The 27,922-nt window shown below is 50.0% G+C and overlaps 1 protein-coding gene across 1 annotated transcript in view; it reads right to left on the bottom strand.

The window, feature by feature from the left end:
* The window catches only part of sox5 (SRY-box transcription factor 5), a 68,085-nt gene that overhangs the window by 28,624 nt on the left and 11,539 nt on the right, over positions 1-27,922 (bottom strand). Inside the window, exons 3-4 of the mRNA XM_078100951.1 lie at positions 21,832-22,042; positions 3,839-3,925 (exon numbers count right to left, since the gene is read on the bottom strand). Coding sequence (XP_077957077.1) covers positions 3,839-3,925; positions 21,832-22,042 — 298 coding nt within the window. The remainder of the gene's footprint in view (positions 1-3,838; positions 3,926-21,831; positions 22,043-27,922) is intronic.

Raw genomic sequence — 27,922 nt, 5'->3', positions numbered from 1 at the left:
TTTAGGTGCCGAGTTCTAAAACCAGATGTTGACTTATTTTTCTGGGCACAGACGGCCAGCAGTGATTACTCAAGAGTCAAGATGAATCCATCGCTGCCTTTGTTGCTTTACTGAATAGAAAAGAAAAGAGATCAATGTGTTCAACGGACCAAATAAATCTTACACCGGATCAAAAAAGTGCAGTTCATAGGTAAAGCTCACATCAAATCTAAATAGATTTGACTGAATTAGGGGTAAATGCGGAGATCAGTCCACATTTGTGACTGTGTGTGCGCGAGTGTGAGTGAAAGAGAGACAGAAGAAAAAAAAAAGAAAAGAACAGGCGAGTGTGTCTGGTCTGTGTTTACCCTGCAGTCAGCCAACCTCCTGCTCACATTTAGCATGGCCTGAACTTTGACCTCTCAGATCCTGACATACGAGCTCCATTACACACACACACATACACACACAAAACATGCGCACACACACACACACACACACACGGCCTAAATCATTCAACAGGATGTAGTTAGAAAGAGGCACACTGAGGCACAATCAGTACGAGTGTGTGTGCCCATGTCTGGTCATATGTATGTGCTACATGCCTTTTTGTGTGTGTGTGTGTGTGTGTGTGTGTGCATATGTGGCGTAGCACAATCCCCCATTGTTCTTCAGCTGCTACCTTTACCAGTGCCACATTCCTGCACCAGTCAAACCAGATGAGGAAGAGAGGGTTAGGGCGATGAGAGAAAGAGGGGGAAGCAGAGAGGAAAAGAAAGAGCGCAGGACGGGGGGGTGGCGGGGGGTGTCGGGGGGTGTCGGGGGGGGCGAGGAGCCCCGGCTGCTGACCCACCCTTTGACTGCCCGGGAAGGTGAGAGCCATCCATTTGTCCTCTATGTTGGTATCCACCGCCTCACCCCCCCACCAACGGCCTCACCCGCCTCTGCTGCCCACCAACACCACTCCCCCTTCCTCCGCCTCCCTCACTTCCCCCCCAAAACTCCCTCCATCCGCCAACAATGAACAATAAAGGCAACTGTCGGGAGCGCTGGCCGCTGGAAAAATAAACACGTCGCTGTCCTAACTCACAGACCCACCTTTGTAGGGCCAGAAATGTGTGTGTGTGTGTGTGTGTGTGTGTGTGTGTAAAGCCAGAGTTGACCAAGACAAGAAAGAGCCTTGTGTTACGTTAGCCTGTTCAAATGGGTGGGGGACGGGTGGGGAGAAACGAGGCAAGAAAAAAAAAAAAAAGGATAAGGGGGGGGTGCGAAGGTGAAACGATGGATCAAAGGACTCTTTCTTGTAGGGGGCTCTTGCCGGGGTTAACCCCCCCCGTAGAAAGAAAATACGCACGTGCACAAACGCAAACACAGTCAAATATCTTTGCAAAGCGTGTGTACGTCGAGGTGGGGGGGGCATTCCTCCGAGCGGGATAGTGAGGTGTGTGAAAAGACAGGCCCGTCTATTCTTCGAGCTGCCCCCCCCCTCAGCTGGACCCTTCATCAATAAACCACAGTATTTGCAGAAGGAAAACACAATCTAAGACAACAGCACGCTTCCCAACTGAGGGAGAGTTGAGAAAAACTCTCCTTTCGTGGGCATGAGGCGCTTTCTTCCCCCCCCCCCCCCCCCCCCCCTCCTCTTCACTCTCCCCCATGCAGACCGTTGATGGTTCCGTCCCATAAATCAGCCGGCGGCGGCTTGTTTCCTCCGCTGCTGCGGGAAAGGCATGCGGATCGATAACTGGTTTCCTCCATCGGTTTCACACACACACACCCTCGCCCCCCCCCGCGCCTACCGAGCAGCCTGCCGAGCCCACGTCGACTCAACACACACACACACACACACCTGCCGTCGTGCGTGGTGTAATTAAGCAATTTGTAACGGCGGGATACCTGTCACCGCACTCGTGGGGCTAATTAATGACCCCAGGTGTAATCACCACCCCCCCCCCCCCTCCGCCCTCCCCCTACACCCCCGATCGGTAAGGCGGGATGAGGGGCGATGGAAGGGCGAGATGGATAAGATATGATGGGGGAGGAGAGAAGAGGGTGAGGGAAGGGTGTGAGAGTGGAGAGTGAAGCAGCCTGGAAGTATATTTACATGGACATGATTACTGTAAATAGTCCACTTTACATTAAGGTAATACAACTAAAGTTGGATGAAAGCACTTACATGGTTTCAGTAAATCAAGTTACCTTGATTGTTTTCACTACAGACAGGATCTTACTCAGTTAATTTACCTATAACTGCTGTTAAGCCGCTCATGTTGGGGATCAGGGCTGCATTCAAACCAGAACAACACACTCTTGGTTTGAGGAAAAAAGACTTTAAAATGAAACAAAAGACACACGGGATGTTTCAGAGTGATGGAATGGACACTCACGGGTCTTTGGTTTGAATATTTTCCGATGAACAGGCAGATACAATAAACTTTATGAGACTCAATTCAAGAGCTTAACAGATGACTCTCACGTCACTCTGTGCTGTAGATCTGGTTAATAACTGTGGGGACTTGTGTGTGTGTACAGAATGTGTGTGTTTTGCTAAGTGAACCGCACGGGGCCTTTTTACCAACGTCGCTTCTCAATAAGGCCGACTGAGCAGGAGGCGGTGGCTCAAAATCACTTTGTTCCCTCACAAAAAGCTCTTCAATGGTATTCGATGGGGGAAAAAAAAGTTGAGGGAAGCACTGACAAATGAGACACACACACACACACAAATATGACAACTCCATACACATCTCCTTTTTACCCTACAACAACAGCGGCAAGTAAACGTTAATAGACACGCAAGTTGTTACGTAAGCACACGCACACACACTCACAGACCCGACTGTACACTCATTCATACTCCTGATGTGGCTACCCAGCTGTTGGTGTGTGTGTGTGTGTGTGTGTGTGTGCATTGCGCCACGCGGGACGCCCCTACACAGAAATGTCAGCGCGGCAGGGAGCTGGGAAAAAGGGGGTTTGATCAATTGAGGCCCCCCCCCGCCCTCAGTACCTTCTGGACGGCCACGCCGCTCCGCGAGGTTCTTTGATTACATATTGCTTTGCTTCCTAATGAAGCTCAATAACCGGAGGAGCGGCTGTGCCCTGGAGTTACAGGGAGTAGCAGCCGAGCTCTTTCTCTCTGCTCCCGCGCCCTCCGTCGGCCCCTCGCTCTCCCGGTGCGGACAGTGGACTAGCGCGGGACGCCACGGGCCGTTTCACGTGGGCCGCTCGGTTCAGTTCAGGGGCAGGCTGAACGATTTGAGTTCAGTTCAGCCGATTCTGGTAAATGCCGGTTCCGTTTAGACTGGAAGGTGTTTCCTGGGCTTCCACTCACTTGAATCGCGTTTTATAGGCGTGATTTATTGTTATTTTCAGGCTGGGCTCCAAGATAAACATCATAGAGATGTTCTGAGGCTTAATACTGGCGAATAACGTAACCTGCTGCAAAACGTCTGTTGGTTTCCTTTGGTTTGTGACTTTTTGCTCTGGTTTCCCCTCGTGCCGGATGTCCCGTTGTTGCCGTGGAGTCAGGTGAGTCGTCCATGGGCTTCGCCTGACCCTTGTTTGTTTTTTAACCATACTGTGTGTCATTTTGATTTTTGACAGACTCTGCAGTACAAACAGTCTTGTTGCATTAGCTACTAGCAGTTCTGCAGTGTAACCATGGATGCGGACCACAACTACCTTGATCCCTTTTGATTAAGCGGCAAGGTCATTTTTAGAGGTTGCTCAGTAGATGAACGGATTTCATTTTTGGATTTTATTTTCACTCAATGGACATCGGAGGTGCATCTTATTAAGTTTGAAGGGTTAATTGAAATGAATTTAAGTTTAGTTCTGTCAATATTTTCTTTTACCATACCTTTAATTTCTCCGATGTGCCCTGAGCCCATGGCCAAAAGTTTATCCTTCCAGTCCTTTGACAACAGCCTCTCAATGCTGGGGGCCTCTGTTTCGGGGGAAGGGGCGGGAGGGGTTGTGGGGGAGGGGGGGGTAGGGGGAGGAAAGAGAGAGAGAGGGATTCAGTTGGCTGGCCAACATGACAATAAAGCTCATTTAAAGTCCATTTGCTGTAATAAAGGCAGCGGCAGCTCAGCCTAATGGCCGCATCAGCAGGAGAGAGAGGGGGAGAGAGAGAGAGAGAGAGAGAGAAGCTGATAATCGAAACAGAGAGGAAATATGAAGAACAAAAACAAGTGAGCAAAAGGGAAAGAGCGAGAGAGGCAGCGCAAGATAAAGAGAGAGAGACAAGTGGCGAGAAAGAGAGAGGCTTTTTCCCTCTCACCTGCTGCTAGAGAATCATTAGCCCTGTGGGCCCTGAGACAAAGAGGGCCTTAATGCACCCGCCACAATGGACACATTATCAGCCCCAGCTTTGTTTTCAACACACACACACACAACGCACACACCCGTGCACACTCACGCGCACGTGCACACAGGAACACTAATTACGGTCCTAACTATGGTCGCGCTCACATGCGCGCACACACACACACACAGAAATGCACACGCAGTGGGGGGAAATGGAAATGTCACAGAAGAGAGCGCACGCATGCTGGGACTCAGACATGTGTGCACATCTATGTGCTAATAGCAGGCGGCCGCGCGCGCACACACACACACACACACAGGGCGATGCGACCATCAAGCCAGTCGCCCTGTTGACTGTTATTGATGTGAACAAAGGGGAGCGAATGAAATGATCAGACAAAGGCGGACTGAAAGTGTGAAGCAAGAGGGTGAGAGAGAGAGAGAGAGAGAGAACTGTGTTTACTGGGAGCCATCTGCACTCGGGATGCAAGGCCTTGCTAAGGAAGGAGGTTTTACACTTTGAGTGAGGAGATTAACCCTATCAGCCAACAGGTGCGCTCGAATGCACAAAACCCTCCGAGAAACGCAGACACACACACACACACACACACACGCACGCACGCACGCACGCACGCACGCACGCACGCACGCACACTGCAGTGAGAGCACGCCGTCTGTGTGCGGCTGCAGATGCTGACGGCACAAGAAAAGTTTGTTTGCCCCCCCCAGATTATTACCCCCCCCCCCCTCCGTTCCATAATGACAAGACTGATTTATGAAAAAAAAAGAAGTCTTAATCTCACTGGTATGAGACAGCTTGCCCGCACCGACACACGCTAATGCCTCCCCCGGTGAGAGGGAGGGAGGGAGAGACGGAGATGTCCAGCGTGTTGAGCTCAACAGCTTAACACTTTTCCTCCACTAAGTGAGACATGAGCGTACGCGCCGCCGCACTCCACAACAAATCACAACACTTTTTATCCGGCATCCAAATACAACCCCCCCCCCCCACCCCCTCCCCCTAAACTTCCTCCTTTCTTTTCATTTCATCCATCTACTTTTTTCTTCCTCTCCTGTCTGCGATGGAGTGAACGCGGCGAGATGAGGATGTGCAGCCACCTGGAGATTTTTAGGATTTTTAAACGACACATGATCACACGCACAAACAAGGACGCCCCCATACGAGCTCTGCTCAGACACCCGCCAAGCGCTGCAGCGCATCCTACATACTCTACCTCAGTGTGTGTGTGTGTGTGTGTGTGTGCGTGCGTGTGTGTGCCTGCAGCCTCCCCAGAGGCCTGAATCAGGACCTTTCCTTTAGGCATCAAGACAAGAGTAACTCATGGTTCGTTGATTAGAAGGGGCACACACACACACACACACGCACACACACGCAGATGTGACTGAAGATCAATGTTGAACATCAAGATGTCCACCTATGGCTCCTTCCATTCCTCCCCCGTCCTTGGTCTGTCCTTTTTTTGCGCCGCTGCCACTCAGCCAGTCAGTCGGGCCCTGGTGGGCCCTGGTGCTTTCTGTCGGGGGCCGCCGTAGCCTTCGGGGAATAGGTTATTGGGAGGTGGACGGAGGAGGGATCCGTTGCATGCGTAGGGAGGAAGAGAGAGTGTGCTCCTGCCTTCCCCTCCCCACTGCCGTCCTCAGCCCCCCACTGACAGCTGTCTCACCATCACCCCAACAGGTGCTATTAGCCCCTGGCGCTCCCCCCCTCTCTCTCTATGTCTCTCACTCCCATCTCTGCCTGCAGCCCCCCTCTCCCTCAACAATGACAGAGGCTTTTAAGCCAAAGAGCTTTGACAAGTGAGAGGGAACAACAAATGGCAGTGTCGCCTGTTCTCTTACCATTGCACTCGCTCTCGGTCTCCATCTCCTAGTTATTATTTTTATTTATTAACAGGGCTGCAGTTATTGTCCCCAGTGACAGGCCGGGGCCACTTTAACTATTAATAAAAGCCAAGAGGCTCTTTCATTGTGCGGCCGATGGCAAAAAAATAAAAGAGAGAAGAAAAAAAAAAAGGGAGGAAATGGGTAAGGAGGAGGGGAGGGGAGGAAAAGGGGGAAGAGGAGAGGGGAGGAGATGGCGTGCTGTAGCTTTTAGTGAGATGTTGATTGATGTGGTGAACACTATGAGAAATGAACCCGTCACTGTCACCCGTGATAAACACAAGCCACACGCGTGTGCATCCTGAAGAGGTGACCTCAGGAAGGCGCCCTGGCTCTGTCACATGGCTGTTTGGGCGATTGTATACCTCCAAGTCCCAAGTCCATTTCCTCGTTGTCATCTTCGTATCAGGAGCTGAGGCACGGCCATCGCTGCCCGACACGCCGCGCCGCAATGACAGGTTGCCTGATGCAAATCAGCTCTGGAACAACTCTTTCCACTTCTCTCACAATGAAGGATTTATTCGCCTGAGCCCAGTTGGGATTCGCCCGATTTTATACCCGGCAGGAGTTATTTATATGTATCATATTTTTCTTTTCCAAAGTCCGCTTGACAGTTGCAGGGAAACACGGCAAGCGAAAAATCACATAATAAAAAGGAGGACAGCACAACACTTTCCATGAAAATAAGAGGAGCCACTCCCTGTTCTTCTGACGCGTAGGGCGCGTGGATGTGTGTGTTTGTGTGTCAGGTTATGTTATGTGAGGTAAGCGGGGGAGTTTGGTGCCCAGGCAGGGGTGTGGGCTGCATATTTGCAGGGCGGGACGTAGGCGAGAAGGCAATCCTGGTTCCCCCTTCACAATAAATGAAGGGGTGAGGAAATAAAAGGAAATAAAAGGAATTTAAAGTTGGTAGCTGCACGCCGCAGTAAAGGAGTGTGTGTGTTTACACTTCAGAAGCTCTAAGGTCGGAAAAATCGGAATATTTATTTAATTTATATTCTGTATCAGCTTTTTCCAGCTTCTTATTAAAGCTGAAGGATGTTTACATTGGATAAAACATTTAAACCCAATATTGACAATAAGCGGCACGTTGGAAACTCTTTTAAAAAACGAAAGTGCACTAATTCATCAGGGGGGTAGCGTTCCGGCTCCGATCCCGCATGGCGGCGAAAGGGATTCTGGGAAAAACAGAGGGGGGGGGGTGGACTGACAATAACTCTGGAATCGTCAACTATTATCTTGGCTCATTGGCTCAAACGGAGTCAAGCTGCTGCCCTGCAGCCGAGCCAAAACAACCCCGTCCACCTGCCGAGAGGGAGGGAGACAATGTGTGTGTGTCTGTGTGTGTGTCTGTGTGTGTAGAGCAAGCCCCGATGCAGCTTTTGGATCCACAGTGAGCTTGTGGTTCAGAAGCTGATGGAGAGGAAGAGAGAGAGATGGGAGGACACTGAATTTTAGTGCAGCTCGCCCCAACCAACAATACCGTCCCTCTCTCCTCTCACTCACTTTCTATTTTTTTCACCCAGACGTTTTGCCCTGAGTCACCACAAGCGGCCAGCTCTATTTTTCCTATTATCTCATTTTTGTGAGGCCTGGAGACCTTTTAAGAAGTAGGGGGTGGGGGAGAGGAAGGGAGGGATGGTAAAGAGGAGGAGGGGAAGGAGGAGAAAGGGGGCTTGTGGAAAGAGAGAGAGAGAGAGACCGGCCCTCGGGTGCACAACAAAGGGACCTCTGTGCCAGCGCCAGGCCCAGCCGGGCTCAGAGGAGGGTGGAGGATGAAGGAGGAGAACGAAGACGAGGAGGAGGAGGAGGGCCCACAGGAAAGGGCCCTGGCTTGGGACCCACGGTCGGCCCTTATATCCTGAAAAAACAGGCTCCACATTGACTTGGGCCTTGGCAGCTACAGGGAGGGCTAGCTAGTCACCCCTCCCCCACACCCCTTTCCTTCTCCGCTCCCCTCCTCCATCCTAAACCGAGCAGTGGTCAGCATTGAATAAGCAATTATACGAGCACTAGCGGAGTTTGTCCGAGGCTGCCACCCTGAACACTGAGGTATTGAGATTGAGGGAAGAAGTAACAGAGAGCGAGTGGAGATGTGTGCCGACTTCTGTGGTGGAAACACATTCGCCGGCGACCATGACGGACCATGACGGAGACGGGGAGAAGGGGCATGGCTATAATGTGATCTTAACTGAATCACACTCAATATATGATAGGGATTGAGATCATTTAAGTCTTCCTTCAGTAGTTAGAACAACTGGATCTTCTACATTATGGAGACGGGCAAACAAACTTCAGAAATGAAACATTTTCTTCAATCTGGCATTCCCAACCCCCCCCCCAACCCGCACCCAAGGCACCAGCAGACTCCATTACAAAATGATGATGTTGATATTTTGATGATCAATTCATGTCTGGTTGAGCTGGGCCGTGCGTCTGGACACATTTTCATCGATTCCTTCTAAAGACGGTCCAATCGTTTTCCAAAGAGGAGATGGTCGTGCCAAGAATACAGGCATTCAAAAATATAGAAAAGAAAAAAAGCGTGCGCTAGACGGCGGCTTGAGGGAGGAGGAAGAGATGGAGAGGGGGGTACGTATGAAAAAGCTTTTTGTCCAAGTCCACCTCGCACCACCACCTCCGCAAGGTTAGCCGCTAACGGTACCAATTACTGGCTTGTTGCTGGGGAGAGCAGCGCTTGGCAACAGTTGCCGCGGTGGCCGGGCCTCTGTGCAAACACTAAATTCCTTCTCCTGGCTTGCTAGCCCTCTCAGAAAACGTGCGTATATATATTCTGTATGAGCTTGTCTTAGACTCCCTAGTCCGTCTCAGACGTCCACGGTGACACGGTGAATACAGAAGTCGCTCCAAGTTTAGTTATTAATAACCACCCAGACCACTAAGCGAGCTAAGGGGACTCACACACACACACACACACACAGTGTATATGGCACACACTCACACGCCGACCTATACGTGACATCGACTTCTGAGAGTTGAGAGACTTCTATTATTTACAGAGCGAATTTTTGGGAGAAGCATATGGTCCTCCCCAAAGGACTGGGACGATCGCAGACACGTTTCAGGGCGACACACCTGTTAACAGAAAATCACACACACACACACACACACACACACACACATTACATCCCTTGCCAAAACACCTGAAGACTAACCGGAGAGAAGGCGTTATTTAGTAATTTTTAAAAGTCCGACAAGGTGTAAGGGAAAAGAAAAATGTGAGGCCAATGTGCTGAAAGAATATGTATAAAAAAAGAAATTCAACTAACACAAAACAACAGATGTAGTCCCCCCCCCCAGTCTAATATTACTAATTGTAAAGACGTAAAGCGACATGTTTGGATCAAATTGACGCTCTAAGAATAGGCCGCGGCACATAAAACGAACATTTACAAGGGTGTCAGTCAACAATTTCATAAATTGAAAATCCATTTAACTGAATGCAGAGTTCTGCCCTTCACTCCACTGCCTTTCCCTAACAGATGGTGTTGTGGGTGCTTATGTCCAATTTGATTTGAACCAAACCCTCAGCCAATTTTTACACTGGCATGAAATCTCAGCGAGCCAGATCCACACACTGGCAGTCAGAAATAGCAGCGGAGAGGGCGCGACATTGTGAAAGAACGATGAAGGGCAAAATCTGGAGCGACATTCGAGAAAGTCGCAGAAAAACTTTTCCTTGTTGTTTCCTTTCGCCTGTGTACCGTTTTTTTCTCCTTATTCTTTTTTCTTCGTCGTCTTCTCCGTCTACTCTCCTCTGCGTGTTGTTTTGGTGCCTAGCTGGAGGAATTGGCGATGCTATCTAAATGTGGTGTTTTTGCGAGCGACAAGAGAAACGTTCCTTTCACGCACATACACACACACTCACCATTCCCTCGATTGCCTCTGTGTTCTCCATTGTCATTAAATCGTGCCTGATAGCATCTCAACATTTGAATCGGCTGTGGACTAACTCAGCTCGGCCTCTGATAGCCGCTGCCATCGCACCTTGTTAGGGACCAGCTATGAGGCCCAACAACGATCCCATTTTCATTTTACTGCCTCGTACTTCACGGGCTGAGGACACCGAGAGTCAACTGTGCTACTGATAAGCACCACATACTGCACCGCTAATTGCCTGGTTAACAAACAGAGCCTCATAAGGGACTTTTGAATAGATAATAAGCGCTTCACACACAACAAAGGGTCACGCTGTATTTAAAACTCGACGCATACGCCGAGGATCCTTCTAAAGAGCTTTTCCGACAAGTAGACCGGATCACGGCGCTTCTGCCGGGTGAAAACTTGACGCCTCCTGAACGAAAAGTAAAAAAAGAACCTTCTTACGATCGGTTTTGAAAAGATGCGTCTCTGAGACCGCCTTCCCAACGTGCTGCCATAAACACATCTCTCCCTGTAGGAAGCATCCCGTTGAAGTAGGCCAAGGGATGTGCATCGGTTTGTGTGTGTGTGTGTGTGTGTGTGTGCGCGCTAGTATGTCGCGCACAGCAGCCCGGGCCGCTGTAATGGAAAATGACAGTGGCAATCTGTCTCATGGCAATAACCCCTCTTCAGTGCTCTTGTCTCCACTCCACTCACGTGCACGCGCGCTCAATGTCTCTGTCACCGCCGCAGCCCCCCGGGCAAGCCTTGTCACTGCACCGCTTTATTGCATCACTTTAACGTGACAACAAAAGAAGACATTGTCGGGTACCGCGTACAGGGGGAGGGGGCCCACGCATTAACTACGCCAGAGATAGGCACACAAATACACGCGCACAAACACACACACACACACTGAGTGCAGCGGTTCCTCTTGTGAGTCGTGACAGTTTTCGTCTGCCCGTCAAAGCAATGACAGAGAGACGGACAGAGCGGCAAGACACTCCTGACACACTGATGCTGCTTTGCATGTTTGAAGCTTATCCGAAGAGGGCCGCGCTCAGACTTTCACCTCCCTCGTGCTTGTGTGTGTGTGTGTGTGTGTGTGTGTGCGGGTGAGACTGATGGGTAAAGACTGTTATTTCTGATGCTATCATATTTTTGGCCCCTGTGTTGGGCCGTTTGATTGACAGTTGGCTTGGCGCTAGAGTGGCGCTGCTTTTGCGGACGGCAGAGGCGGGACCCGCCTATTCCTGTAAACGCGGACGCCGCTGACGGACACCAACAGACGCGCACACTCCTCCCTCTATTCACGCGTCGAGTCTTGATGTCCGTCTCGCTCGGTCTTTCTTGGGTATATGTGTGAATGTTTGTTCCATCAGTGCGTTTATTCTTAAAGCCTTAAGAATAGCCCACATTGTCCTACGTGCTGCTCAAAGAAAGGCGACAGGCATGTGAGAACCATTAGACCAATGGCAACAACAGCCCAAACAGAGCAGGAATGCTGCTGACTAGCATGTGTGTGTGTGTGTGTGTGTGTGTGTTTGCGGGCCTGATGGGGCCTGACCCTTACAAGCTACCGTGCTCCAAATATTTGCTCACGTCTACCCCCCGTTAATACTTTCCTGCCGTTCAATTTTCCTGGCAAGATCCTATCGTTTTTTCAGGCGAAGGAAAAAAAAAAAAAGTTTGGTTGGGTTGATGCGATCGGCCCCGACGCTGCTGGTTAGGTCACATTTAGATCATTTCGCCATCTGTGGCAAACAAAAAGGAGGAGGAAGATTCTACGGACACAACGACAAACACAGACATGGCGAACAGAAGAGAATATACTGTGTTTTTTTTCCTGGATCTATCTGGGACAATTTAAATGAAGTTTTATTTTCCTCTCCGGAGACAGTCGGCTTCTAGCTTTGTTTTAGGTCTCTTGTGAGTTCACCAAACTCCCCCTTTAATTAAAACTTTTTCCAATGAGTGCTCTGCTATGAACATTGGTGCCATAAAAATTACAGTTATCTTGTTTTGTTCATACACTTTTATCAAGGACTCACTTTCCAAAATATAGCACGTCCATTGGTTAGTTATATTCAAGATAAGATGGCTTCAACTCACTGCAGAGGAGCCACCTGTACCTCAAAAGTGCAGTGGGCAAATTCAATTTTGATACGTCCAAAGTCTAAATTTGATTAGCATATCTACCAAAACACGAATTTCAAAATGAATGCTCACACCGTTAGTAACGCTCACCGCACACAGCAAGTAATGGACGGTTAGGATGTTTATCAAATCCATCCCGTGTTAATCTGACCAATCCTATCTTTCTCCCGGCAAGTTAACCGCGACAATTCAATTACACGTGTATCCGCTTCTTTTGGAAAGATCATAACATCTTTGGCTTCAACTCCCATCTTCCTTGCATAAGTACTCCTTTTCTTCCCTCAACATTCCTGTGCGCCTTTGACCGAGGCACCCATGACTCTGTGAGTGGGCTAATTGTCTTAACAACGTTTGGCTCAGAAGAGACGGCAGACTGCGGTCGGGTATGATAACCTTGTCCGTAACCTCGTTAGCGTAATTAAACGAAACCAACAAAAGCGGACCAGGAGGGTGTGCTCTAAAACGGGGGAGTTATTGGGCTGGAAAGGCCGCGTTCCTCTGCGCATTCATATAGTAAGCCGATACTGTGGAGGGAGGGGGGGGGGGGGGGGGGGGGGCAGACAGAGGGCTCAATGTTAGAGTACCTTGGGTGTGCGTGTGTGCGCTTTTGGGTGTGAGAGTGTGTCAGACAAACCGACATGACCTAGGGAACAACTGTGTCCAGTGTCTGAGAGCGGATGGCTGCTTCAACCAGCATCACAAGACTGTCTAGTGTGGAGCGAGCAAACAAACATGCAGGGGAGGGAGAGAGAGGGGGAGAGAGAGTGGGAGAGAGGGGAAGGTAGACACCAACAGGGAGAGGGATGAAGATAGACAAAAAATCTCACATATAATGGACACTGGAACCTGCGTCACCGCTTCAAAGCCCAATGGCTGCCATCAGACACACACACACACACACACAGGCAGGAAAACCTCACTCGCAATTAATGAGGCCTTGAACACACACCACTCATCACAGATATTAAGTTAGTCATCTCTTTACTCAAAGTTTAAACTTTACAAGGATTTGCCAGATCCGCCAGAAGACTGTTGTGAGCATAGGAAAAAGGAATATATATATATATATATATATATATATATATATATATATATATATACACACGTTATGGCTCATGCCGACAGATAATAGATGTGAAGAATATAACATATTAATGGTAGAACCTCCAAATGGGTTTGACGGGGATGCGAGTTGTAAAGGAGAGAATGGATGTGTGGGAGAGAAGAAAGGAACAAGTGAGTGTGAGCAGGGCAAGGAGGGAGTGGGGAGAGGGGAAGGGAGGGAGGGAAGGAGGCGGAAGGTGGGGAGGTAGAACTCATGTGTTGCCTTAGGGATGGAGAGTTTCTCCAACAGTAAACAGAGTTACAGGCCAAGCTAATACAAACACGCCTCATTGAAAGCTTACTCATTGAAGACAGAAGCCAATCTGTCATTCGGGGGGAGAACGCTTAGTTCCTACCATTACAGCGCCTTCAGATGATGGACTCTAGTCGTCTGGGTGAGTCTACAGCGGCTCCGACTACGTATTAATGATCTTTGAAGTATCATGTCACCGTGTGGTTTTTAAAACCCACTGGCTGTGGTGCTTTGGACGGCTACAGAAACACACACCTGGGTTACAGACAAGAGCGGCGTACAGCAGCTGATTTGCTTTGTCGCTATTACAATGAGCACTGAGGCCCTGTGTGTGTGTGTGTGTGTGTGTGTGTGTGTACGTACACACACACACACACACAAGTCACCCTCCATGCATGCACGCTTGCATCTGAGTGTGCGTATGTTCCGTTGTTGTTTTTGTGTGTGTGTGTGTGTGTGTGTGTGTGTGTGTGTGTGTGTGTGTGTGTGTAGGTGACAGCTCCAGCTTCAAACCGACTGGCATCTGGCGGTGGCAGTTGTTTTAACAGCTGAGCTGACAGCATTAATCCGAACGCACCCAAATCAAAAGGAGACAACACCTGTTCACTGCTCCTGAGCCCCGCCGAGGAAGAGAGACGAGGGAAGGGAGGAGGGGGGGGGGGGGGGGGGGGCGTAGGAGGGAGCGAAGTATGAATGGAGGCAGGGAGTGAAAGAGATGGAGTGGGAGTGATTAGAAGCAGGTGGAAAGAGTGACGGGGACAAAGGGAGGTACAAGGAGGAGAAGGATGGAGGTGGCGGAGAAGAGAAACAGAAGTGAGGTTAGGGTGAGGATGGATGGCAAGGGATGAGAAGGGGAGGAGGGGGGAGGAAGGGAGGGGAAGCGCTGGGAGTGGGCGCACTGCCAGGCAATCCACACACACACACACAAACACACACACAGCAGTCTTTCCCCTGAGCGAAGAGGAAAGGGGCAGTGGGCCAAATGAGGAGGGAGGGGGGGCAGGGAAGGAAGAGGCAAATGGATGGATAGAGGTGTCCCATAGGGACAGAGAGGAGAGTGTCGGGGGGGGGGGGGGGGGCGCGGGGGGGAGACAGGCACAGAGATCCATCCATATCCAGACGAGCATCAGAGGACTGTCACGAGTGGATTCTTGTATCCCAACATCTGGCTCAAATAAGAAGGGGCCGCACGGGTGGAGGCGACGGGGTTCACGACCCGCCGTGGCTTTCATACAGACACCAACCACTTCATCCGCCCTCTGACCAGCAAGCCAGGGGTTAATCAACAGGGACCCCGAGGCTTTCAAAGGCCGGCACAGTGACTGGCGCGAGGGGGGCTGGCCCGCTGAATGGACGGCCAGAGTGGCTGCGGGAGGCGGGAGGTTACGACTTATGGGCTCGCCAAACTTGTCGCTTCCCCTACCTGGTGAAGCACTAAAGCCGCACCACCTCCATCTCTGTCGGATAGCACGGGGAGCGGAAGCGGCGTAGGTGGCGATTGCGCCGGATTGCCGCTAAGCGCAAAGCACCGAGGAGGCACATGTGCAACACAATGCCTCTTCTGTCTGGATGGGCCCAGAAATGTGCTCGAGTATGAACACACATCAGTATCACTTCAGTCTGTTTAGCCTGCTTGATTTGCTTACGTTGTACTAAGCTCTACTTCCTTACACGGTACGATCACTAAAACATCTTAATCTGATAAATACGCTGATCTATTTGTATATCTTAACACACAGGTAACAAAGAAATAGTGTCCAATTGGAACCCTTCCAGCTAGGAGAATGGGTGCACAGAATGTGTCTACAGGCCGGCAAGTCCAACAAATAGGAACTGGTTCAACAATCAATGAATGATGAATAAAGATCAACTTGAGCTGAAACGTTTCAAAATTCAACCCAACTAACTCACTCTCAGAACGTTGTCTTTATTTCCCACGAATTACAGCATTTTCTCCAGGAAACTGTCGGGAAAATTACCAACTCAAAAAATAAAGCGTTACCAATTGTAATTGAGCCCGCGGTACAATTGCTTAAAAAGACATGGATGTTATTAAAAATAACATAAAGGCAAAACTTCCAACTAGTTTGCTCTTTATGTAAACTTAGAGACGCCTCCATGCGCGTACACACTATGACATTTGCATGTTAACAGAAATGTCTGGAAAGCTCGCAGCAAAGTGATAGCTTGTTATATTTTGCTGTGGCACAATGTCAACAGAAGAAAAAAAAAAAGCATTTCATTCCAAAAAAAAGTGCGGCATCCACCTACTCAAAAAGTAACTGCTGGTATGTCAGTAAACTCCCTAATGGGAGATTGTTGAAGTTACCCGCTGACTTAGTGAGTCCTCTTATGGACTAAAAATGATTGAGGGCGCCTGGCCGTTTAGAAACTGGTCGACCTCCAAGAAGCAAATTCCTCCCCGCAACGATTCTCAGACTGTTCAGCGCCTCAAAGGAAAAGTTTGGGCTGCATTTAATATCCTTTCCGATAAAAGTGGCGAGGGGACAACGCGACGGCGCACTTTGCACAAAACCCATTCATCTTGCAGCCGTTTTGCAGCATAAAAACATTCCTCCTCCTCTCCATGGGAATGGGGAGAAAAGACAGAGAAAAGAAAATCACAGACGCAGCAGAAGAAACAACAAGAACAGGACGGGGCCGTCCAGAAACCAAGAGAGTTTATGAGAGAGCTGAATAGATAAATCACGGATTCCACTGATTTGGTCATGGGACGTGGCGCTGAATGGAAGTCAATGGGGGAGGGAGGGGTGGGTGCAGGACACTGGGGCCTGTCTAACATTTGGGAGTTGGTGACAAGAGGCCTCCATGGTGGGACGCAGCCCTCCGAACATATTCATACGATCGCACGACGGACAGGACGCGCAGAGGTCCGTTCCTGTGGCGGAGGAATATCTGCCTCGTCACACACACACACACACACACACACACACACACACACACACACACACGGCGGCGTACTGTAGGGCGGTCATATTGTGGCCAGGTCACAATAGCGGAGCTATGGAAGCAACCGGGCTGATTCATGAACCTCAGGCCTTTGTCCCGAACTTAATGCCACGCCGGGAGGCCAATAACCCACACACACACCATCGGGAAAACCACAGGACCCTCTCTCCTCTCTCTAAGCCCCTTTTATGCTCATGTATTGGACAAAAGGCGGGGCATGCCCCCCCCCCCCCCCCACGACACACACATACACACTCACGAACGCGCACGCACACTATTCATCCGCTTAATATCGCTCATCTGGACCAGGAAGAATGGCAGAAAGGAGTTTCATCCCCACTGATTGTCTGGCGCGGAGCTGGAGAGAGAATACCACGTTGAAAAGCAGACGCAAAACAATTCAATAAGAAAAGTGACTTGAATGCGCCTTTCATCGGCCCAACAATGGCCGGCCCCACAATAGGCCTCAGGTTCGCCCCATGACGCTGCCTGTTTCTCATGCCGCAGAGAGAAGAAGAAAAAAAAACAATTGATTCGTTGTAATCGTGAGTCCCCCCCCCCCCCCCCCCCCCCATCTACTAGTAAGTTAACTGACACTCGGATAAGTGGGAAGATAAAGATAAATAAAAATAATTTTAAAAAAGACGAGTGAAGTCTCAGCGAGTGGCAGCAGCGCAACAGGGAGCCATCTTTCTCTCTGCGGAGCAGCAGGACAGAAGCTGCGACGGGAGAAAAAAAAAATGATGTGCATCACGTCAATCTCTCTTTGGCCGACGCTGACCGCCGGGACGGCTACATGTGTCTCTCTCTGGCTCGACTTTCTCCATTTCGCTTGTAGTGAATTGTTTTTTTCTTTTTTTTCGGGTGGACGGGGGGGGGGCGGGGGAGTAAATCGCCTTCCTTTTCCCAGCGCAAGAAGAATGATTGCGAGGAACAATGGCCGTGAGAGTCCCGCTGCACTTCATGTTAATTTATACAACTAACTAATTACCGACAAAGGGTGGAGAGCGCATAAAGACGTCGGCCCGCTCCCACGCTAGGGCTGTGAACCTGCTGCATGTGTGCAGGTCTGTGCGTGTGCGTGTGCGTGTGTGTGGCACTCTGGAGAATTCCCCTGTCCCCTTAAAAGTCACACGTCTGCATGATGACTGCGTTGATGTTTTTAGTGTGCGTGCATGTGCTTGGCCAACCCCCGCCCCCCCTCCTGAATACGAGAGCCGTGGAGGGATTAGGTAGAGTGAAGAAGGGTGGGGGGGGGGGCATGTGTGCTGATGGACGGATGAACCAGAGACTTCCCCGATCCCTTCACTATACTCTGGCTCTTTTTCATCCCTCTTCCTTTCTTTCTCTGCCTCTCTCTCCCTCTCTCCTTGGGAGAACGTGCACGCCCTTCCCATTGTCGCCCATTGGAGTGTACGGAGGCGTGAGGGCGCTCCAGCGACCGTGTGCTTGTGTGGTACAATGGCCTCGCCTAAGTGCTGTCCTATAAAATGCCTCAGTGCTCTCTAAAAGCAAGCCCTGGGTTCCCTCCCTGCCTCGAAAATAGATGAAGTGCTGCTAGTGCATGTGTGAGCATGTGCCTGTGCGTGTGGCCGTGCGTGTGTGTGTGTGTGTGTGTTGCGTGACATCTGTCATTGACTTGGCATTATCAGTATGGAAACCGGTGCCTTGGAGCAGCGAGTACGCTCAGCCATAAAAACACCATTCTGCTTGACCTCAAGGTCGCAGGGGCAGCTATAAACCTGCACAACGTGTGCGCCTGTAAGGCTGCATGCGTGTGTGTGTGTGTGTGTGCGCGAGCGAGCCTTTAGTTTCCCCCACGCGTGTGTACGGGTCAAGGCCGCGCGGAGCCGAGGCCACGGTAGCATTATCTTTCATCCGACTGGATGTCAGTTTTACAAGAAAGTGGGCAACTGGTTTTCCAGGTCGGATGTTATTGTTAAAATGAGACTTTTATTTCAATCTCGATTTAGATAACTGTGATGGCATGAAGACGTTTTACATTGCTACTGATGTGTTGATATCAAAAGGTCCAGAAAACTCATATAGTCTATGTGATGCTTTGATAAAAAAAGCTAAACTAATATCTAATTCAGAAGCTTTTAGTTATTTTCATTTTATTGACAAATACCATTCCAATTCTAAAAGTCCCCCAGGCCCTGAGGCCCCGGAGCCCCGGTGACGGGTAGCTGGAGCCGGGTAGCAGAGGGTCAACAGACGGGTCCAGAGAAGGACATCAGCTGGCACTCACTGAGAGCCACTTGCAGTCAAAGCGGAGAGGGGAGCAGAGAAGAGGAATGAGGCTGAGTGTGTGTTGAATGTCCAGGGCAGTGAAGGCACCACTCCAGGGGCCGAGAGGAACATCTGTGCCCCATTTAGTGATTCTTCTCCTTTTAATTTCCCTCTCTTTCATTTTGCAGTTTACAATCACATACGGCCTGTCTGTTCGTCCATCCATAAGATGGGTGTCTTTTCTCCCTGCTGGGCTGAGAGATGATCACTAGGCCTTGCTCCGTGGCACAGGGGTCACGAGGGGTTAAATAGCGAGTCCGGGGGAGCTGTCCAGGTGGGTGTTTGAGTGTGTGTGTGTGTGTGTGTTGTTCTCTTTTTTGGTTTAGCTCGCCTTCTCGACCTCACGCGATTCTCTGCACTCTTCCCCGTAATGACACACACATACACACAGCCCGAGTCGCTCGTCCACACAAACACGCACACACACATGGGAGCCGGTGTCATGGCATTCTTATCTTTGGTTACTTCGGTTCCTCCCTGTCGCTCTTGGGGAATTTATTGAAGACCGAGGTTTGGCTGTGTGTGAGAGAGAGAGAGTGTGTGTGTGTATCTCCAGGGTAGCAGGTGGCCGGTGGAGTAAGACAGGAGATGAATGGAGAGAGCAGGAGAGCGGTGGAGCATGGTTGGGCCAGGCCATAGGGGACAACGCGGCTCGTCATTTATAAGAGGCCAACACACACACACACACACACCTCGACGCAGCTACCAACAGCTTGCGTGCATGCAGATAATAATGCGTCCCATAACACATACAAACACACGTGCATTGTCAAAAAACGAATGCAAATACACATGGCCCCAAAGGCTTTAACAGCAGACACACACACACACACACACGAACACACTGACCTAGTATCTCCCCCTATTCATTCATCTAACCTAAGTAGAGCATCACTAGCCACAGAACCATCTCTTTCAAACTTAAGACGCACTTGTGTGTGTCTCGTTGTGTGTGTGTGTGTGTGTGTGTGTGCGTGTGCGCGATGTCTAGCTCACGGCGTCCCTTCGAAAAGTCAAGCTTCTCGTTCTGTTTTGAGATGTTTAGCGTTTTCTGACCCATTTTGTGTCTTTGGACCCTCGTTCACATCCCTCCTGGTGTTAATGCTCCTACACTCTAAATGTGTGTGTGTGTGTGTGTCATTGATTGGAAGCAGCGTGTGTGTATGCGAAAGAGAGAGAGACACAGAGAGAACGAGAGAGAGCAGTAATATTCCAGGCCTTTCATAATGATTAAAGCCTTCATTAAATTTTCATCCCAACCTGCTGTTTGCTGCTAATGGCCTTTGTGAGCCGCACAGCCAAACAATAGCCAGCCGGGCCCAGAAAAGGGATTTCTATCTGGCGTTCAATACCGCCCCTCGCCGTTTCTCCCCCCCCACACCTCCCTCCCAGCCTCCCTCTCCATTTCCTTTAGCCTCTCTTCATCCTTTCTCAGTGTCCCTTTTCTTCCTTTACGCTCTATTCTTTCATCCTTTCTCTCTTGCTTGGCCTGGCTTTTTCTCTGTGTGTGTGTGTGTGTGTGTTTAAGTGTGTGTGCGCTGGGTCTGGAGGCGCTGGCGTTGCTTTTGTTCATTTAAACGTGGGGCAGATAATGCTCCGGGTTGGTTCGGAAGACACACCGCTGGATCAGTCGGCTAATGGGGTCTGAGAAGACACCGTGCACTCTCTCTCTCTCTCTCTCTCTCTCTCTCGCTCTCTCCGTCTCCTCTCTCGCCCTTTTTCCCCCCTTTCCGGGCAGTTGATGAGTTTCCTCGCGGACCCTAAAACACACCTCAACTACAGCCCGGCTTGATAAACAGGGGTCGTGGAGAGCGGGGGGGGATTCATGGAGTGAAAACGAGCAGAAGGGTGCGAGCCAACCAGCGGTCTTCAAATTGCCTTAAAAACCGTACAGGAAAGCTCGGATACGGTTAGAAGGCATCAAAGGTTGGGATGAAAAGCCTGTCGCAGCACACAACGGTACGGACACACGCTGTAGTGACGCTCCGTTCTGTCACATGTCATGTCACACATGTATGGGGCCAAATGTAGAGAAAAGAAGAAGAAAGAATTCAGATGTGCTTTGTTTCAGTGCCCTTGAGCATAGCGAATCCGGTTTTCGAACCGCTGTCAAGCAAAGGCCACTTCAAGGAGTAAGTGGAAAAAAAAGAAATACTTGCCTGTAATAAGTGAAAATTCCTGGTAGAATTATTATGTAATATTTAGTCATCTCAAGATGTTAGCTGTCAAAAATCATTTTATTAGCAATCAACCCGTAGTGCTCAAAACATTTAAGGCCCCTTGTCAAAATGAAGGCCTCACTTTCTCACTCATGATTGTGTCTTTATTTTTGCTGTTAATCAAACAATACTAATTTTTGCTGAGGACATCTCCAGCAAAATAGCACGGCGTTATTAATATCGCCCCGTCAGTTGGACACCTGTTGGTAAACTCCTTATCACGTTAACACTTTCGCATACCTCTCATACTGACTGCAGCCCCCGTTTGTGTGCCCAATGAGAAATTAGAGCCGACCATGGGCTAATTTTATCTCTTGACTCCAACTGTTAGCCCAGGGCTGAATTTGAGAATAAAATGTGGGGGCTAATCGAGCTAAGCTATGTGGCCCTGGGCGAAAATCTGCTTTGGTGTCTGCAACAGCGTGTGAAATGTTCATCTGAGGGCAGAGAGAGAGAGAGAGAGTAATCCTGAGAGGGGTTCAGAGCCAGCGGGGAAAGGTGTTGAGACACGTTTAACCCTCATTTAGCATCCGGGAAACATTGACGGCTTCTTCGTGCACAATGTTGCAAAACAATACTACACACTTGCGCACGCATGCACACGTCTTATCCGTCCGGTTGTGGCAGATATGCAAAGCGAGCGGCGGACAATAGGGCCCCCCGAACAGCTGGCGCCGTCGGGTCCGTGTCGCCTCCCACCTGAGACGGGAAGCAGGAAGAAAAGGACGACAGGGAGGCAGGCGGGCGGGCGCTCGCGACACTGACCTTCCGGCTCGTTCTTGATCAGCTCCTCCATCTTGCGCTGCTTCAGCGTGTCCACCACGTCGGCCAGGCTGCCCTTGCGCCTCTCTGGTGTCCCCAGGGCGACGGAGCCGCCGTCGCTGCAGGGCCGCCCTCCGCCGTCCTCTTTGCCCGGTGAGGTAGCATTGTGCTGGGGGTAAGGGCTCAGGGAGCTCCTCTTGGTGGGGTCATGCTCCTGCAAGGAAGATATGAACGATTAGATAGAAAGAATTGAGTAAAACTTTTAGCTGGGAATAAACAAAGTGGGGGGGAAAAAACGGAGGAGGAGGAGCTGGCATACACCCTTCATTATCTCCATCTTCCTCACAGCTTAACTGTCATCCCCGGCCAGTTATCTCAAGTTAGGGCACACATCTTCATCTTCTTCTTCTTCTTCCCCGTCTCTCACATCCCCCGGCAATCTGCATTTGACTGACTTGGAGGTACTTGACAGAGCAACTACATGAAAGACTCGGAAAGTCACGCTGACTCTTTTTTGCGAAGGCTTCATCGCCACGTCTTTGAGGGACGTCCAACTCTACTGTCCCCGATACCCAAAGCTTCAGCTCGTCCTGCGATTTGCGGCGATTAATGCTGAGGAAGCAACTCCATCAAACAGGACAATCACACACAAAAATAATAAATGGAATCCTTTTTTTTGTTAACAAAGCTTTGGAGAGGTGTCAAATCATTTCCATAAACTCATGAAAGGGAGTAACAAAAAGAGGAGTCAGATTGAGGGATACAGAACATAATATATACGGCTCAGAGTGAAGCCGTGCATTTTGCCAAGCTGTGGTGAGAATAATTATCCGGGTTTGAAGGGGCTCTGATATGTGCAGTTTAATGACCTCCGGAAATGAGAAGAATAAAAAAAATTGAGATTAGAATTTCCTCATTTTGAATCCTCTGCTCTTTGGCGACAATTTGTTTTCGCTAAATGCAATTGATTTTTCAATTGCATTTCAAAAAGATTACCGTGACAATGTTGCATGAGTGAACCGTGTCAAAAGGACATGTCGTCACATGTCAGCGCCATCCCCTTTGACCTGGTAAAACATGCATTTGCGGGGGAAAGCCCTGCGTGACTCAATGCCGGCCGAGCCTCGGCTAACCGGAGGAAGAGGAGGCCGCCGCGTGCCGCGTCCTCCCGTCCCAGCGCCAAGGTGTGTTAACGCCCGTGTTGTGTTCTCTAACTACTGTCAGCTAAGCACTCTGTAGACACGAGGGTCAATGGTCCACGGGGTTAATCTTTGGCTAATGTCACCGCAATATAGAGCACGTCGACTAAGACGGTGCCCCACACACACACACACACACACACACACACTGACTGTCTGAGCGTTGACGTGCGTGTGCTTAGAGACGCGACACGGTGGTGCATTCCGTTCTATTAGTGACATTATGGCGTCTTATGGCTTTCTAATCATTAACTCGCCGGGCTGCTGGTGGAAGTGGAACTCTGGGATCACAGTCCACAATGAGGTCATCTGGTACCCAGGTGACCCCCGGATCGCATCCTTTACCGCTTGTAAAGCGGGGGGAAAACGAAACGTCTTAAGCCAGCGTGTCATTCGCGGAATGAAGCCGAGGCTTTCAACAACGTGGACAGCGCTTAGGTCAGTGTGAGGAGCAGCGGACCTCTGTCACACTTCACCGACTCGTCCACGTGCTGGATAAGTCAGCAGCGCTCAATTATTCACTAATCCTCTACAGCGGGGTGAGGGGGGGGGGTGCCGGGAGGGCAGTCGCGTGTGTACGATGGCGGAGACGAGGCCTCGAACCCTCAGTCCGGCCCGAGGGCCGCCGCGAAGGGGAGAGGGTGTGAGGAGGGGTGAGGAGAGTGAGGGGAGAGGGTGATCTTGTGATGAAAGACTTTGCTCTTCTCTCGGCTCCCCGTCTGACCGAGCTGACGGCTCGACCGGCACCCGTCTCCCTCCCTTGCTCCCTCGCGGCGTTCCCTTTTCTCGCTCCCTCCCTGCTCTTCAGATTAGGGAAATTGAGAGTGCGAGCAAGCGGCTTTTGTGATCACGGGTTGCATCAGCGCTGGCACGCCGCGCAAAGATGGAGGGAGACAGAGGAGCGCAAGTGGGTAGAAGTCAAAGAAAAGGAGAAAGGGGAAGGAGAGAGAGAGGTGATGTTATTAGAGGAAATGAGAGAGAGCAGGTTGACAGGGAGATACATGCAGAGAGAGAGAGAGGGGGGGGGGGCATCTTGAAGCCAGCAGTCACACCTGTCACATCCCATTTATCTAATCCAGCGCCTACTTAAAAAAAAAAAAAAAAAAAAAAAAAAGCCGCACTCTTTCTTTCAAGAAAGATGTCGCGCGCAAAACAAAACAAAACAGAGTACGAAAATGCGCAAGGTTGGGGGTGTGTGGGGCGGTGGGGTTCTCGGATTTCTCCGCGCTGTCGCCAAATCTGATGTCATCTCGCGCGTCATCTCGCGCTCGACAATGAAGGTCATTTCCATATCGAGGGGAATTAGCGGGGAGCCGGGGCTTCTTCAAAACATGGGCTGAATTAGGGCCCGTGACATTATTCCCGCGTGAAGTCAGACAGACGACCTGCTCCCGGAGGCAACCTAAACGGCTTATGTCCCCCCCCCCTCCCATCAACCTCCCAGTATTTAATCCACGTGCCCCGTCGACATTCCCACCACGTTTGATTCGGTGAAGTCCGACGGAGAGACACACACACACACACACACACACACACCCGACCTCCGCGGCCGCGAGCTGCTGAGAAACTTTTTTTCTCACCAACATGCATTTATTCATGAGTACAAACGCAAATTCTGGCTACTGTAAAAAGCTCATGCCCTCCTCTCAGGTTTTTGCAGCCATTTTCTGTGCGTACATGTACATGTGACACCGCGAGTGCACATAGCCTGTAGGTGTGTGTGTTAAATGTGCATATATGTATTTATATGCACTGGATGTGGCAGGCTGGCAGTGTGGGCGGTTCTGCCTTTAGTTTGCAGATGTCAATTCTCTTCCAAAACGACTGGAACAAAGTAAAAATTGCGCCTCACTCTTTATCCTTTTACTGCCTCTGCAATGGAACCGAATTAAACAACTTTTGTCTTCTTAAGCTCATCTGTGAGGGGAGGTTGGTTTAAAAAACACGTAACTCGTGCCAGAAAAAGAGGGGGGGAAAATAAACATCCAAAAAGCTTTTTTTTTTTTTCTACAGCCAGCACAGATGCCACCGTTCATGTTTCTCTTCTTCTTCTTCTTCCCTTCCTCCTTCTCTGTGGCCCGATGGAAGAAACACTCCCTCCCTTTCCTCCCCCTCCCCTCGTCTCTCCCCACCATGGCCTGACATGTCTCAGGCTGAGCAAGGTGTATGTGTGACGAAAAGAGAAAGCGATATTGGGAGCTTGGCGCGTCGTTTCGGATCAAGGCATGGACAATGTGGCAGTGGGAAGAACTGGAAACAGCTGCTCGATTAAAATCCTCACACACACACACACACACACACACACACACACACGCACACACACACGCATGTCACTGATCACTCCTGCAGGGGGGTAAAGACTTAGCTCTCCTGCCAGAGCTGCCAATCGTCACAACATACACTTAACACACCTCCGATTACACCGCCAAACACACACACACACACGTATGCATGCAGCAAATCCCCTTACACGCCACGGCTAAACACAGACACTGTCGGTTCTGACTTTGAGGTCCCTCGGGCCGGCACAAGTGTTACTTTTTATCCTCCTGTTACGACAATACAGTTGAGCTACTTCGATGGAAGGCCCTCGAATTACCACACGCGCAATAATTTTAGTTTATCACACACACAACATTCTCATTCTATATTTCAAAGCGCATTGTCCGAGAATCGAGCACTTGGCCTTTTCCGAATCTAGAAACATGCAGCTGTATTTTTCTGGGCTCGAAATTGCAGTCGGACCAGAATGAGCGGCAGAATATCTTACCGCGACCCCTCGCTGTTGACAGGCGAGCGTGTGTTGATTCATTAGTGCATCACTGGCATGAGAAATTAAGTGTGACCACTGTGTCTCAAGACTGCTCAATGACTGTGTTAAATCTGTCAAATTCACATGCGCGCACACACTTAATCACACATAGAAATTGCACAAAAAAAGAGGGCAGGAGGGAAAAATTAAAAAGGAATAATGCCTGATGAAATATCTTTATGGTTTGCTGCCGCAGTGGCGTGCATCCCGTTCGTTGGTGAGATAATTAGCGTTTGGCCATAAAACATCTGCCTCTGACTGATCCGAAAAGAAAAGCAAGCGAGAAGGAAAAGTTCTGCACCTGCACAAATGTAAAAGGAACAGCGTTGTAATAATTCAGCCGTTTTCATATGTGCTTACTTCAGTTTGGGGTAAAGTAAAACGTCCTTTGATTGCATCGTAGCACCAAACTGCCACTAAAAGCCTTCCGATCTGAGCCACTCTCAGCCAATCAGGGTCCGCCGGCGAGGCGCGGACACCTCACACCCAATAGAACGCCCTTTTAGCTCCACCGCGTCCATTGTGAAAAACACCCGTTTCATCCTGAGTGCCTCGGTTCGCACTAAAGAAAAATGTGAAAGAAGTAAATAACGTGGCTCCTTTTTAAATGTGTGCGAGTGCAGTTTCAGTTTGTTTTGTGTGTTTCAGGTAAAGTGGGGGGGCAAAGCTCGGCGGGCGGGATGTAGAGGTCACCGTTCATTAACTGTGACGGGATGAAGCCGTAGGCTCGGCACGCCGCCCCCTTCCCTCCGCTCGCTCTCCCCCGCTGCCTCACTTCCAAAGCCTTTTAACCCCCCCACCCCCCCGTCCCCTATCACATAACGACAATTGCCTTGAGAGGGACAGACCCCCCCCGCTTTAAATCTCTCTCACTGACAGTCAGCTGCAAAGGGATTGAAGCTGTAAACCCCACCCACCACCACCGCCGCCACCACCCTAAAAGAAAACTTAACACACATCTTACAACATGCCAAGCAGGCAGTCGGATAAGCCCCCATCCCGCCTGCTAGACACACACACACATACACGCACACACACACACACTGGCTTCCCACTTTATAAGCAATATCAGCTATTATGCCACGTATGAGAGCCCCCCCCAACCCCCCTTTTTGACAACACAAGTGACACAAACACACACATCAACGCTGGCCCCCCTTCTGCTGTCATTGACTAGACAGCAGTCGTGAAGGGAAATTTAAGAAGTTTTCAGGAGGGGACGCCGATTAAACCAACTGCGTCCAAAGTTGACGTGTTTTTATATTTGTTTGAATATGGGAAAAGATAAATCTATCAATCCCTGTCCCCAACAGCAGAAGATAACCCAGAGAGAGTGTGTGTGCGTGTGTTTCCCGGTCCCAGGACTTTGGTTTACAGCCGGCACCTGCCACACATGCAGAGTCCAGGGTGGGAGGGGCCTGCCGGCTAATCAGTGGGCTAATTAAATGAATTAGCTCTCCATTACTGCTGCTAAGCACCGTTTCATTGTTTTACAGCACGCAGGGCATTTATTGTCAGCGTGTGGGGGGTGGGGGGGAAAGGTTGCCGGCGGTTATCAGAGTGTGGCTGTGACTAGTGTGTATCAAGGTGAGGCCCCAGGAGAAGACAAGGGACACTATAAAGACTCATTCATTTCCCTAACGTGTTAATAAAGCGTTTCTCGCAGTGGAAAGTCAATGTTTTACGGATGATTTTAAAAAGGGCCTAAAAAACGCACAAGAGGGTCACGTAATCGCACTCATGTACTGAAACATGCGTTGTAAACGCTGAACGAGTCCCATGCAGGAGTCATCTTCACAATGCACACACACACACACACACACACACACACACACACAGAAATGAAAGGAAGCCAGCGGGAGTCTGCGAGGAGCCGATGCACAGCGAGGTCCTCCGCTAATATTTAACATGAATCACACATGTGAGGCACAAATAAGGCGCACGGGACAAAATGCACGCAGACCTACAGAGACGCACACACTGCCGCCGCACAATGTCCCACTTCATCCCGGAGAGAATGACTCACTGGAACGGCTCGGATTTTTACAGTCACACAAACGGGCATGAAATGGGCTCAAGGCGA

This window comes from Gasterosteus aculeatus, chromosome 4 (genome assembly GCF_964276395.1).
Source record: "Gasterosteus aculeatus chromosome 4, fGasAcu3.hap1.1, whole genome shotgun sequence".
NCBI classification, from domain to species: domain Eukaryota; kingdom Metazoa; phylum Chordata; class Actinopteri; order Perciformes; family Gasterosteidae; genus Gasterosteus; species Gasterosteus aculeatus.
The sequence above is the reverse complement of the archived record's forward strand: the minus strand, read 5'-3'. Positions and strand labels throughout refer to the sequence as shown.